Here is a 15,000-nt window from a genome sequence, read left to right as displayed (position 1 = left end):
GGGAGAGGATATTGACCAATCACGGTCCCCTAAAGTGTGCGAGCGGCAGGAAGAGCTTTGATAAACTTCAGAGGAAAAGACGTCTGTGTCTCACGAGCTGCTCCGATTGGTCAATCATTTCCTTTCCCATGTCATAATCTGTTCCATATCCCTCTCCACAGAGGCAGACGGATGGTTACCATGGGTTACTGCGCTGTCCATCAGGGGGTTGCAGGGGTTCAGGCTGACCTCTGACCCCTGTGGCAGGGTTCAGGTAGCAGAGAGATGAACTCACCAAAGTCTTTCTTGCAGTACTTCTTCATCGTGATCTTCAGCTTCCCCTTGGAGGTCTTGCAGTAAGAATCACAGTCTGGGGGAGAGAGAGACAGACAGACAGAGAGACCAACAAGACAGACAGACAGGCGGAGAGAGAAACAAACAGACCAACCGACAGACAGACAGACAGAGACCGACAGACAGGCGGAGAGAGAGACAGACAGACAGACAGATAGGCAGAAAGACAGACAGACCGAGAGACAGAAAGAGAGAGAGAGACAGAGAGACCGACAGACAGAGAGAGACAGAGACAGTTATATAACGAGATTACAATTTTAACCAATTTTTATGGTCTTCTCGATATTTTGAAGATCTGTGTGTATGTGTGTGCCCGTAATCATGTGTGAAGGTGTGTTTTGAGGGTGTGTGTGTTAAGTTGTGTGTTAAAGTGTGTGTGACCAACAGCATTAAAATGAGTCCTAATGTTCCCTTTCTCCAGATGCACAGCTGACTCCCAGAGACGTTCTCCACGGATAGTAGGGGTGGCGATAAGGAGCATAGGGCCGTGGGCTGGAATCTAACCTGGGGTTGCTGAAGGCCTCCTCTCCTGCCTGCGGGGTTAACCCACCAGCGAGTGGAGCTACTCTTGAAAAGCTTTTAAGCTTTTTTTTGTATAAATGAGAAGGTTTCTCCACAGATACATATAATACATTCAGTAGACTTGATGTCAGATTTTATGATAATATAGAAGAGGCCACAACACAGGAGCTAAAGGAGAAGAGTAAAAGTACTTAGTTAATTTCCAGGGCTCAGTGTAATGGGCCTTGAGGTCCTTTAGAGGAAAAACCGAGAGGGGGGGGGGGGGGCAGTGGGAGAGGGGAGGATGGGGGGAGGCGGCTGAGAGAGCGGGGGGGGGGGGCCTTTTCAGTCGGTCTGAATATGGACAAACTTCATTATTTCCCCGCGCCCTCTGTCCCGTCTCCCCCTTTCTTCCCTTTCAGCCTCCGTGTGAATGAAGTTGCCGGGGCAACGATGGAACAAGTAAAAAACGCCCCTCCACTCCCCCCCCCCACCCCCCCGGTGTTTGAGGTGTTGGTGGGTGCTCGCACGGAGGAAACACGTTTCTACGGAAACGAGGAGCGTTCGGGGGAGAGACACAAGGTCCTAAAGTAAACGAGAGGGGCGTGGCCGTACCGCCAACCACGCCCGCTTTCCATGGAGATACACCGGCGAGGGCGGGGCCCCTACTAACCCCCCCCCCCCCTCCACTAGGGGCCCAGGGGCCCCCCACCACCACCCACCCACCATAGAGCTCTTTGAAAGCTAGCGTTACCCATTAGCCCATCGCCGCTATCACAGCCAGGGCCCCAGTAGGGCCGGGGCCCCGCTGAGGGACAAACAGCCTCTTTGTGAGGGCCTCTTCACCAGGGCCAGGGGCCCGCGGGGCCAATGCTGCTGGTTCTGAGGGTTGTGTGTCGCCACTGGGAGATTTGTGACAGGAATCAGAACAGGCTGCTGGCGGCCGACCGCGCAGTTCCTCGGTCAACCAAAGAGGGCGCTGTGCTGCGGGGAGGGGAGCTGAACCCCAAAAGAAACTGGGCCATGGTGTGATGGTCATTACTGGGTCCAAGCTCTCTGTCTACTTCCTGTTGGAGCTCTGTATGCGTGTGTGTGTGTGTGTGTGTATGTCTGTGTGTGTGTGTGAGTTTGTGAGTGTCATTGTGTGGGTGAAAATCCCGATGTCCACAGTCTGCCCGTGGGCCTACATAAAAAAGATGCCCTCCTCCCCTCCCTCCTCCCCTCCCTTCACCCCTACCTCCTCCCCTACCTCCTCCCCTTCCTCCTTCCCTACCTCCTCACCTCCCTCCTTCCCTACCTGCTCCTCAATCACATCAAGGAGAACCCATCTCACTGTAGGTCATTTGGGTAAAAGCGTCTACTAAATCAAACAGTTAATAGTTGTGGTGTTGGGATAACATAACAAGCATATGAGGCCTTTTTATATCAAGGGGGCGGATTTTCTTTGTCTTTATAAACCTCATAACCAGATCAAACAGGCAGATTTTCCATAGTCTAATAGGAGCCCTCACGAGGCTGTAAATGGTGTCCTCTCCCCACAGACGGCTCTGATTAGAGAACAAGCCGGCTCTAACGAGGCGTGTAATGCTGTTAGAAGCGACCCTGGGGGGTCTGTGTCTGGGCGGCAGTGAGGGGGAGAGGGGATGGTTGACAGGCCAGAGAGTCGGGGAGGGGGTCTATGGACCAGGACTTAGACCTGGAGTCTCACGTTAGCTCTAACCTGTAAAGACTACAAATTTAGTTTTCTTGTGAAATGTGTTGATTTGGGTTTATTTTAGTAAATACCTTGGCTTGAGTTTGGTATGGGGTTTGTTTAGTTTAGTTTAGTCGAGTTAATTCAGATCATTATAGCTCAGCTTAGTTTATCTTTTCTTCTAGTTAAGCCTAGTTTAGTTAACCTATATTTAAGCTCTATAGAATAGACTCCAAGCAGCAGGTCTGGAAGGAGCGCCAGTGGTGAGGAAACATGTGCTCACCTGAAGGCTCGTCTGGACTGCTGTAGGATACCGTCGGAGAGGCTACAGGGATCTCTGAGGAGAGGACACAAACAAGAAGATGTTCACTTACAATGAGGTCAGAGACTCAAGAGGTAAACCCCTAACCTGCAGAAACAAAGTTCACAAAGCTTGCTTTAATCAATGCACTTATTAATAAATATGATTGGTAATTGTAAAGCAATTGATCAATAGAGGCAGGGGCACATTGACAAGAATCAATAAATACAAATAAAAAATGCAATGAAATTAAAATATGAGATTATGGGACAATCCAGGCTATCTCTGTTGTATACGGGGAATGGGTTAACCTATTGATGGTTGGTGCTTGGCCCTTGGTTCTATGAACATCCTTACTGTACCAACAGAGATATATTGTTATTTCTCTTTCTTCTGACAGATGTATTTATTGTAAGTGGCTTTGGATAAAAGCCTCTGCTAAATGCCCTGAATGTTAATCTATATGGACAAAATCAGAGTGGATGAAACAAAAAGGAAAAACCCAATCCTAGCCCATAAACACGCCCTGGTCTATTCCCTGGCTCGGCTCCTCAGCGGTCCTCATTGAACCCAACGCTGTGTGGTGTTCTCTGAGTTCAGACGTTCTGGTATCAATCAGGACTGCAGCGTGCGATGCAGGCGGAGGTTCTCCTCACCGCTCTGAGGGCCGGGAGCGTGCGAGTGGTGGGCATCACTCCTGCCACTGGCCTCGTTAACGCAGTTCAATACGGTTAACAACGTGCCGTTAAATACTCACACACATTATCGAGAACAACGAGAAGAAGAGAACGCGAGAGAAAAAACTCAGGCTCGACTTGAACTTAAGAACCGCAGTTTCCCTCCAACGTTTACATGAGCTGAGCTCCTCTCTCCGGGCGGAGTGAAAGAACCCTGGTTTCACCCGGTTCAACCTGGTACCAACGGGTAAACCAGGTTCCACCAGATTCCCAGGGTTACAGTGGGCTCCTAGGTGATGGAGGCCTATCTCCGTCGCCTCCTGGACCCCCTCAGACCTCCCCTCTATCAGCCTCCTTCACCCTGATTAATGGCAGCACTCTACTGGACAGTGGTAAACGCCGCCTCTGTGTCCAGACTTCATTGTCTGCTCTCTTATCTAGGCCGGCCAGCTTGCTGTTTGATGCTGATAGCTTTAGCGACCGTTAGCTAGCGAGCTAACCCCTCTTGCGTGGCTTGGATTTGTGATTGAGGAGCTGGAGAACCTGCAGGCCGCTGATACAGCCAATAAACACATCAGCTAGCATTGTTTTGTTTTTATTGGTCGACAGACCCTTAACGGTGGAGACCGTGAACAGGGTCTTGTGATAGGCCGTGCTGCTGTGCTGTGTTTATCTTAGCGAGAGTTAACAGCACACAACAACCGTCCAGAATAAATCGACCAGATGTGAAGGAAAACACAGGAAATGAGTTCGGCCAATAAAATAACTCACAAAACCGATCCCGTTTCTAAGGTTTTCCAAACCCAACGACACACAGCACTGTTATACATTATCGTTTTATTCTCTCCCTCTGATCTAAAATAAGCCTAAAAAACGAAATGGAAAATGGCGTCTCGGCAGAGGTTCTCGAGCTGCCGATATGGACGGAGACGAGTTCAGACAGGAACACATCCGTGGTTCTGTTGACCTACCCCTGCAGTAGCGTCAAGGTCTGGGGGAGAAATGATGAAGATATCTTAACGGTTAACGGACTGTATTTATACAGTGCTTTTCTAACCAGTGACCGCTCAAAGCACTTGACAATATTGCCAAACATTCACCCATTCATGCACACATTCACACACCGACACCGGAGTCAACCAAGCAAGGTGACAGCCAGCTCGTCAGGAGCTGGGTTGCTCAGGGTCACCTCAACACTCGCTAGAAGGAGCCGGGGATCGAACTAGCAAACTTCTGGTGACCAGCCAACCTGCTCTCCTTCCTGAACCACATGCCTCCACGTCAGAGTCCACACTGCACCCTGTGGCCATCGATGGTCGGTACGGAGCTTCAGTCGGGTCCCAAACCAGCCATACTGTTCTTAGTTCCCTCCCTTCTATGTCAAGGCCTTCAGGTTAGACTGATTCTGAGGGACCCAGACTGTAGTCCCCTGATCCCTCCCCATGAGCTTGTCAGAGTGCCCGACGGCGTGGGACAGAGCGGGGCTTACTGATGCAGGGGGCAATGGGCGAGCGGCTCTGCTGGTAGCCCTTGGCGCAGCGGTTGCAGGTGATGCCCGTCACCCCGTCCTTGCATGGGCACTGACCCGTTGTCTGGTTACACGTCTTACCCGCAGCCCCCACCGGGTGGCAGTCACACGCTGGGGGGACAAAAGACACCATCACTGTCATCACCATCATCATTGTCATCACTATCGTTGTGTCACTATTATCATGGACAGTTTCATTTAAGAGTCACCGCCTTCAACATGTTTTCACAGCCTCATTAAACACACACACAGACATACAGGGACATACACACACAGACACGCACACACGCACTCACACTTTCTGGGGCAGAACAATGTAGGGGCAAGAGTTTCTCTTTCAGCTGAAGGTCAGCAAGTTCGATCCCCGATGACCTCAGTCTATCTCTTGATGCTCCCTGACTCCCACCTGCTCCTCAAGGACCTCTGGGGTCATCGTGTTGGTGACTCTCTGCTTCAGTCCATGTTTGAGTGTGTTGCTGTGATCCCCATCCCACCTGAAGCACAATACTCCTTTTCTATCATTCAAAATATAAGGCTTTAATGCCACTATGTACATCAATGACGGCCCCATTGATCCCTTACCAGAACTGTAAGAGGGATCCCCCACTCTGCGTTACACCTCTGATCTCTTCCTCACTAATGAAGGGGCTTTCCTCTGGCCCTCGGGGACCGCAGCGAGGGGGAGTCATGACTATACGGCCTGTGAAGCCCTGTGAGACTGGGACTGTGATTAGGGGCTGAACTAATAAGGTTGAATTGATTGGACTTGACTCTGGGAGTTTGTTTGGATAAAAGCGTTGAGGCTCAACAAACAGAAGACATGGTAGCACAGCTGCAACAGAGCTCTGCAGAGCTCGGAGTTTGAAGCCACACCGGGCTGCTGCCGGGGCAGGAGTAAATAAACAGGGATGGAGGCAGCGAGGAGGGGAGGAGGGGGGAAAGGGGGGGGGGGGGGGGGGGGACCTGCTCCAGACCTCAGACTATTCACCCGGGTCTCTGGTTCTGGTTCTCTGGTTCTGGATCTCTGGTTCTGGTTCTCTGGTACAGGTTCTCTAGCTCTGGGTCTCTGGTTCTGGGTCACTGGTCCTGGTTCTGGGTCTCTGGTTCTGGTTCTTGGTCTCTGGTTCTGGGTCTCTGGGTCTGGTTCTGGGTTTCTGGTTCTGAGTCTCTGGTTCTGGATCACTGGTCTCTGGTTCTGGGTCTCTGGTTCTGGGTCTCTGTTTCTGGTTGTCTGGTTCTGGGTCTCTAGTTCTGCGTCTCTGGTTCTGGTTCTGGCTCTCTGGTTCTGGGTCTGGTTCTGGGTCTCTGGTTCTGGATCTCTGATCTCTGGTTCTGGGCCTCTGGTTCTGGTTCTGGGTCTCTGGTTCTGGCTCTAAGGTTCTGGGTCTCTGGTTCTGGATCTCTGGTTCTGGATCTCTGGTTCTGGATCTCTGGTTCTCGATCTCTGGTTCTGGGTCTCTGGTTCTGGATCCCTGGTTCTTGGTCTCTGGTTCTGGGGGACCGTTGGCTCTCAGAGCAGCAGAGGATCAGTGAGTGGAGCGCATAAGGCCTGTCTCATCATGGGTTCATGTGTTCATGTGTTCATAGGTGTGCATGTGTGCATCTAGGTGTGCTGCATGTGTGTTTGGGATGTTAGTGTGTGTGTTTGGGTGTGTGTGTGTGTGTGTGTGTGTGTGTGTGTGTGTGTGTGTGTGTGTGTGTGTGTGTGTGTGTGTGTGTGTGTGTGAGTGTGCTCTATGTGTGTGTGTGTTCGTGTGAGTGTGCTCTATGTGTGTATGAGTGTTCTCTATTGGTGTGTGAGTGTTCTCTATGTGTGTGTGAGTGTGTGTTCTCTATGTTTTTGTGTCTTTGTGCGAGTATGTGAGTGCTCTCTATGTGTGAATGTGTGTGTGTGTGTGTGTTCTCTCTGAGTGTGTGAGTGCTCTCGGTCTCCGGGTTCCTGGATTAATAACAAAGTGTTCTGAGCGGCTCCGTAATGTTTCCCATTAACGGGCGGAGCCGCTTCAAAGAGAGCGTGAGTCAGCCGCACGTTAACCGAGCCTCCTTCTCCGCCAGCCCCTCCTCTCCTGACGGAGGAGGAGGGTCCAGTACCTGTCTCCTGCCCCCAGGGCTCCCAGTCCCCCCAGTCCCTGTAAGCCCCCCTCTCCTCGCCCCTGTCTCCGCTGAGTGATCTCCAGGCCCAATGGAGGGGGGGTGGAGGAGGAGGGTGGGCTGGGCTCCGCCTGGGGTACAGATTAATGCAGCGAGCAAACGAGCGGACGAGAGAGCGAACAAATCACCAGGGTGTAAGCCGAGAGGTAAGGTGTCACCGTGGCGACGCTCTAAGAGGGCTGTGTTTACACTGGGCTTGATGAGGGGCGACGTTGTTAAGCCAGGGAATAAACCACTGGGCACCCCCCACCAGAGAGGGGGTGTTGGAGGCAAGGGTGGGGGGGGGGCAATGGGGACACAGCAGAGGATGTGTTGGGAGACCACAGTATGGGATCCTGCACAACGTCACTCACTGAGGGTTGTGTTGGAATCAGGGGCCTGGAGCCGGATCAGGACACACTGCCAGCGATGGTAACACAAACACACTCACACACTCACTAAATGCTCACACACACACATTACAGTTTATCTCAGTCGCTTTGGTTATTTCTCGGATCAGAATTGAAATTCTCAAAACTACCTGTTCAATCGTTTGTGCACATCAAAAAAGCAGTTTCTGATTTCTTTGAACAAGTTGCAAATGCTTTGGTACATTCATGCAAATGATTATGTACAATTCTCTGCTCTTTCCTACATTATCAATTGCTTATGTCATGTTGATCAAAATGTATTGTAATGGGTCTCTATTGAATAGTCTCACCCCCACAACATTTAGGCATTAGTTTATTGCATAAGTCTTTACATGCAATATGGTTGAGCAAGTTGTCATAATATGTCAAGCATATTTCTATACATTTCCATTAGACTTTTTTTCTAAATCTGTCCTGAATAGGTAAATTGCTACCAGGTGAATCTTGACTTTCTCTATGAAGGGAAATGTGGGAAGTGTTAGATCAACCAACGATCAACCAGTTTACTGGAATAGCTCAAAGGTGCATCTCCTGAACCATGAACTGGCAAGTATATATATAGCTGGAGCACAACACAATGTTACATTATCTGAGAATTTGTGGCCCAACAGACAGTAACGTCAGGAGGTGTAGGATGACTGCACTGTAATTCCTACAGCAATGCATGTACAGTTTACCCTAAGGAGATTTTCCTATGTTCACAATTCTAAGAATGACATGGTCTGTCAACAAATTACAGTACAAATAGTCAAAGCGTAAATGTGAATCTTGTCCAGTCTCTTGCAATCAATCTCCCACGTACACTAAGGTGTAACTTACAATTTACAATAATTGTCTTCAAAGCTTTAGCCATGGTTTACATCAGAACATCCCTCCTGATTACACTGTTATATTGACAACATGACTAAGCAATTTGACTGTCTTATCCGTACACAATAACACAAGGACTTGTCATTTTGATGGCACTGACATGTTCATTGACACAGATATTTACTTTTGAGAAACAAACTAAGGATTTTGAGCAAGAGACTTGCTTTTACATGAAATCCATGGTGTTTTGCTATTTGTACGAATTGTTTTGAGAAATGCACTTACTGTTTTGCAAATTTCAATTCTGATATGAGAAATGTACCAAAGCGACTGAGAAAAACTGTAACTACATACTCGCACTTACTTACAAACACACATTACACAAACACACACAAACAAGCGAGCGTAGCATGTGGCGGCGTAGCATGTAGTTAGCATAGCGTGTGGCGGCGTGGTATGTAGTGAGCGTAGCATGTAGCAAGCGTGTGGTGGCGTGGCGGTACCTTTGCAGGCGCGGCGGTGCGAGATGGCCTTGGTCATGTCGCGGTAGTAGCCCTCCTTGCAGTAGTGGCAGTGGCGGCCCGCTGTGTTGTGGCGGCAGTTCAGGCAAACACCCCCACTGCGGCGACCGGACAGCTTGTACAGCTCCATGTTGAACCGACAGCGTCGCGCGTGGAGGTTACAGTGACAGGCTGCGAGAGAGAGGGGGGGAGAGAGAGAGAGGGGGAGAGAGAGAGAGGGAGAGAAAGAGAGAGAGAGAGAGCGAGAGAGAGAGAGAGAGAGAGAGAGAGAGAGAGAGAGAGAGAGAGAGAGAGAGAGAGAGAGAGAGAGAGAGAGAGAGAGAGAGAGGGAGAGAGAGAGTTTGCGGGAGAAGGAGGGGGAGAGAGAGGGAGAGATAGAGAGAGAGAGAGAGAGAGAGAGAGAGAGAGATAGAGAGACAGATAGTGTGGGAGAAGGAGAGGGAGAGAGAGCGGGAGAGAGAGAGAGAGAGAGAGAGAGAGAGGGAGAGAGAGAGAGAGAGAGAGAGAGAGAGAGAGAGAGAGAGAGAGAGAGAGAGAGAGAGAGAGAGAGATAGAGAGACAGATAGTGTGGGAGAAGGAGAGGGAGAGAGAGCGGGAGAGAGAGAGAGAGAGAGGGAGAGAGAGAGAGAGAGAGAGAGAGAGAGGGGGAAAGGGAGAAGGGAGAGAGGGGGGAGGCAGAGAGAGAGAGAGAGAGAGAGAGAGAGAGGGGGGGACAAGGAGAGGGAGAGAGAGGCAGAGATAGAGAGAGAGATAAGGAGAGAGAGAGAGACACACATTACATTAGACTTTGAAATACTAATGTTTTAAGTAAATATACAACTGTATGGCCTAAAAAATCCAATCAATCCATGTGCTATATATATGTTAATGAATGCAATTATGGAGTAGATTAACAGCTTGAGCAGAGCCATCACCTGGTCCCTAGGTATTTAGAAATACAGCTGGCAGGATCTGCAGAAACACACACACACACACACACACACACACACACACACACACACACACACACACACACACACACACACACACACACACACACACACACACACACACACACACACACACACAGAAGCACATCCACACACACACACACAGAAGCACATCCACACACTCTCACACACAGACGAACACACACACACAAACACACACACTGCCACCTGCTCATGAATTTCACCCGAGCTGTTTGTGATTCCTGTGATTAAAATTCAGTTGTATTTCTATCATAGATCAAGATTACACCTCACTTAAAAACCTATTCACAAACAACCACGTGATAAAACCCAGAACTAAACACAAATACAAACCATTAAAAAACTGTGAACACACTTAACTGGCATTATTATGCAACATACACATTTTTCAATAACACCGCAAACAAGTCTGATCTGTACAGTCTAGTGGCTCTGGTGTTGGATTCCAATCCAAATGTTATTGTTTCAAACCCCAATGTCCCAGAGCAAGATGCTCTAATCCCTACTTGCTCCTTAATGACCTGTCTCTGTAGTTACTGTCTAACCCCTACCTGCTCCTTAATGACCTGTCTCTGTAGTCACTGTCTAACCCCGACCTGCTCCTCAATGACCTTTCTCTGTTCACAGTCTAAATCCTACCTGCTCTTTAATGACCTGTCTCTGTACTGTCTAACCCCTACCTGCTCCTTAATGACCTGTCTCTGTACTGTCTAACCCCTACCTGCTCCTTAATGACCTGTCTCTGTGTTCACTGTCCATCCCTTACCTGTTCCTTAATGACCTGTCTCTGTATTCACTGTCTTACCCCGACCTGCTCCTTAATGACCTGTTTCTGTGGTCACTGTCTAACCCTTACCTGCTCCTTAATGAACTGTCTCTGTGTTCACTGTCTAAACCCTACCTGCTCCTTAATGACCCGTCTCTGTGTCAACTATCCACCCTGACTCATACATACACACACCCACTTTCACACACATACTTGTACAATCAAAGACACACAAATATGTTGTGCAGCTGTCATTGGTTTATCTTTTACCCCCCCCCCCACACACACACACACACACAGACACACACACAGACACAGAAACACACCTCCCTTTCCTCTTCACTCTATGACTCCACTTATCTTTACCGTTATCTCTACAAAAGGTAGTGTGTGTGTGTGTGTGTGTGTGTGTGTGTGTGTGTGTGTGTGTGTGTGTGTGTGTGTGTGTGTGTGTGTGCGTGAGTGTGGGTATGTGTGTGTGTGTGTTTGTGTGTGCTTCAATGTATGTCCTGTAGGTGTGTGTTACTGTGTGTGTGTGTTTGTGAGTTGAAGTGACCAATAGATCTTATCTCAGCCTCTCTCCTCCGGTCCTCCTGTTGAACTCTGGGTCATATCCCTGTCACCTGTCACTTACACTTGCCCCACCCCTAATACCTCTCTGTCAGACCCACGGACGCCCCTAAACCAGCCCCACGCAGCATTGGTTCTGCCCCTGGGGGAGGGGCTGGCGTCCGGCACGCGCTCACATCGGTCTGGGGACTGGGTTTTATGTTTGGGCTGGGGGGACTGGGAGGACTGGGGAACTGGGAGGACTGGGGAACTGGGAGGACTGGGGGACTGGGAGGACTGGGAGGACTAGGGGACTGAGAGGACTAGGAGGACTTGGGGGACTGGGAGGACTGGGGGGCTGGGAGGCCTGGGAGGACTGGAGGGAATGGGAGGACTGGAGGGAATTGGAGGACTGGGGGACTAGTGGACTGGGTAGACTGGGAGGACTGGGGGGCTTGGGGACTGGGAGGACTGGGAGGACTGGAGGTAATGGGAGGACTGGAGGACCGGGGACTGGGAGACTGGGAGACTGGAAGGACTGGGAGAGTGGGAGGACAGGGGGACTGGGGGGTGGGAGGCTGGGGGGACTGGGGGGCTCTACGTACTCCGGGCGGAGGGATCAGTCTGGGAGTCTGTCTACCATCTGCGCGAGGATCAGCGTGGAGACACGCTGTTGCTGTCAGCGGCTGACACCCACACACACACACACACACACACACACACACACTCACACACACACACACACACACACACACACACACACACACACACACACACACACACACACACACACACACACACACACACACACACACACACACACACACACACACACACACACACACACACACACACACATGCTGGAGAGTGTCTGTGTGTGGGCTGCGTTTGTGTCTGGGAGAGTATTTGTGTGTCGGCATATGTGTGTGAATGCAGACTTCCAATGCTCTGTGAGTGTGAGTGTGTGTTTGTGTGTGTGTGTGTCTGTGTGTGTTTGTGTGTGCTTGTGTGTGTGTTTGTGTGTGAGTGTGTGTGTGTGTGGGTGTGTGTGATGTGCATAAAGAAGAATGTAGCGTTTCATTGGTGGACGGAAGGTACTGGCCCACCCAGGATCAATCACTCGCTCACTGGCCGAGAGACAGTGATGATAGTGGCCCGTATCGCCAGTGAGAGATAGAGAGAGAAAGAGAGAGAGAGAGAGAGAGAGCGAGAGAGAGATAGCGAGAGATAGAGAGAGAGAGAGCCAAAGCCAACAGTGCTGGAGCTCAGACGCTCCGACACGTGACGGTAGATAAAACAAGCGCACGCTTGGAAGATCAAAGCCTGTCAGAGTTTCCTGACACAATTACGACAACGACGAAGGTGACGAAGATGAGCTGGAGATTTCCCAAAATGTCAACGAGGCATACCTTAAGCATTCATGTGTTACTTTGCACAAATGCTTCACTTAATATAGTGTATGGACAAAAAAACGTTATTGTTGTTTGTTGTGTGAGACTTGACACACTAGCACACACACATAGAAACACACGCAGACAAACTGGCACTCCATCTATCAACGACTTCGTCCACAATGAACCAATCACATCGCTGCCCTGGCCAGCCATCTTACTTTAATATTGTGTACTTGGACATCATGTGTCAGTAGAGAGAGACTCGAAACGCTCAGAAACACTCTGGGGAAACGTCTGTTTGTGTTAATATTATCATCTTATCCTAGCTAACTTTGTTGCATACAGGGAATGGGTTAAAGGGAACATTTTAGGAAAACAACACTTTTCCCGGGATTTGGGGTGTTGTTTTGGGTCTCTGGTGCTCCCACACGCATACAAACTTTGAAAAAATTCCTTAGATGATTTTTTGAGTGAGATATGCATTTCTGAAAGTACCCCGCCTACAGTTACAAAACAAGCGAGTCAGTTTCGGCGCCCCCTCCTACGTAGGAACGTAATCTTAAATAAATACCTATATATTATATTATATTATATTATTATTATTATATTATATTATATTATATAGATATAAAGCTCCAGAACTCCGCAAACGGCAACAATAATTTCTCCTCCATTCTGTGGTTCAGTGTGACAGCTCATTGGTCAATGGGCAGCAGCTCATTTGCATTAAAGCTAGACACCAGAAACAGCGCATTCTGAAGAGACTGAAACAGAGGGGATTAGCGGTAGGCAAGATTTATTTTCCTAAAAGCTATTTCCATCAAACAGCTTCAAAAACATGTTTTCTGGAACTCATATACTATGTTTACCTGTTGGAAAACATCATAATATGTCTCCTTTAACCTAGTGATGTTATTGCTTGGCCCTTGATTCTATGAACATCCTTAATTTACCGACAGCGATATATTGTTGTTTCACTTTCTTCTGACAAATGTACTTATTGTCACTTTGGATAAAAGCTAAATGCCTGGCCTCGTGGCCTGGGTACGACTTATTGGGGTCGCTTTGGAAAAGAGCATCTGCTCAATGCCCTTAATGTAAATGTAAGATTGAGCTTTTATCAAAAGAGACGAGCGTTGGGTTCAGACCCACTTCCTTCAGAAGCAGGAAACCTCTAGGCTCAGTAGCGTGGTAGACGTCGGGATCGAACCCGGTTCCTCTGGGTTGGGGGTTGAACACCCTCCAGTCGCTGCACCGTCCTGTACTTGGCCAGTCTAATTATAGGCACGGTATTCAGAGTGATGTGATGTCCGCAAGCCACTAAATAAATTCATATTTATTCATGCATTCATCATTCAGACCAGGTGTGTTTAAACCCGTCCAGCAGTCGGCTCTGAGAGCACTGAAACACATGGATCCTCTGTGTAGTGTGATGGATTTAAATGGAGAGATATCTTTGGGAATATGTTTGAGAGAAATCCAGGCCCAGACATGAATGTCTGCTCAGTACTTCAAATATACAACTCGTTACTCCAGAGTCCTGCTGGCGCGCTCGGTCTTTAACCACGGCACGCTGGCTAATCACTAACAAAAGCGTTCTGGACTGCCTGTCGCTCCATTACCGCATTTAACTCCAAATCCATCAAGCAATCCAAAAGATTGATGCTGTGAAGGGAAATCGTCTTAGAAGACGACTGTCAGCACCACCATTACCATCACCACCCATTCCCACCACCTCAACCAACACCATCATCTCAATTCCACTACTACCATTACCACCCTCACCACCCATTCCCACTACCATCCCCATCATCTCGACAAACATCTCCAACATTTCCATTACCATCACCTCCAGCACCACCACTATTACCATCACCATCATCTCCACCACCATCTCCAATCCCACACCAACCCCTGCCTAGGCCTCCACCTCTGACCAAACGTGTGCTGTGTTCTGATATCCATATTTCCATGAGTACACTTAAACATAGTACACTATCCGCTTTCACTAAGTGCGCTGATTTTCAGATGTCAGTATCGTTCCAAATCGAATGCTCTGTGGTGCACTAACCGGAATTACGATCTCGACTGCCGCCTTGGCTCCTCCCCCGCATAAACATCCAGCTTTGAATGGTGAACTCTTTACGGCTAGCTGCTACAAAAAGCTATAAAAACAAAAAAATGTCTATTAAAGCAGGCATGTGGCTCAGCCTGGCTCCGCCTCTTCAGCTACGTAGCTAAGATGGTTGCCATTGAGTACGAAAAGTGTACATCGATCCACAATCCACGGTTTGAACGTTTTCATCCGGGTCTTTTCAGTAAACTTATATTCGCCCCGATCTTAACTTGAACACCCTAAGCACTCAAACTAAGTATAGTAAGTACGGATAGTATG

General features: G+C 49.0%; 1 protein-coding gene across 1 annotated transcript in view; it reads right to left on the bottom strand.

The window, feature by feature from the left end:
• Nucleotides 1-15,000, bottom strand: part of ntn1b (netrin 1b) — a 41,272-nt gene that overhangs the window by 5,166 nt on the left and 21,106 nt on the right. Inside the window, exons 3-6 of the mRNA XM_030339495.1 lie at nucleotides 8,908-9,096; nucleotides 4,995-5,144; nucleotides 2,811-2,864; nucleotides 275-349 (exon numbers count right to left, since the gene is read on the bottom strand). Of these exons, the coding sequence (XP_030195355.1) occupies nucleotides 275-349; nucleotides 2,811-2,864; nucleotides 4,995-5,144; nucleotides 8,908-9,096 (468 nt within the window). The remainder of the gene's footprint in view (nucleotides 1-274; nucleotides 350-2,810; nucleotides 2,865-4,994; nucleotides 5,145-8,907; nucleotides 9,097-15,000) is intronic.

The sequence above is a fragment of the Gadus morhua genome, chromosome 2, assembly GCF_902167405.1.
Source record: "Gadus morhua chromosome 2, gadMor3.0, whole genome shotgun sequence".
NCBI classification, from domain to species: domain Eukaryota; kingdom Metazoa; phylum Chordata; class Actinopteri; order Gadiformes; family Gadidae; genus Gadus; species Gadus morhua.
The sequence above is the reverse complement of the archived record's forward strand: the minus strand, read 5'-3'. Positions and strand labels throughout refer to the sequence as shown.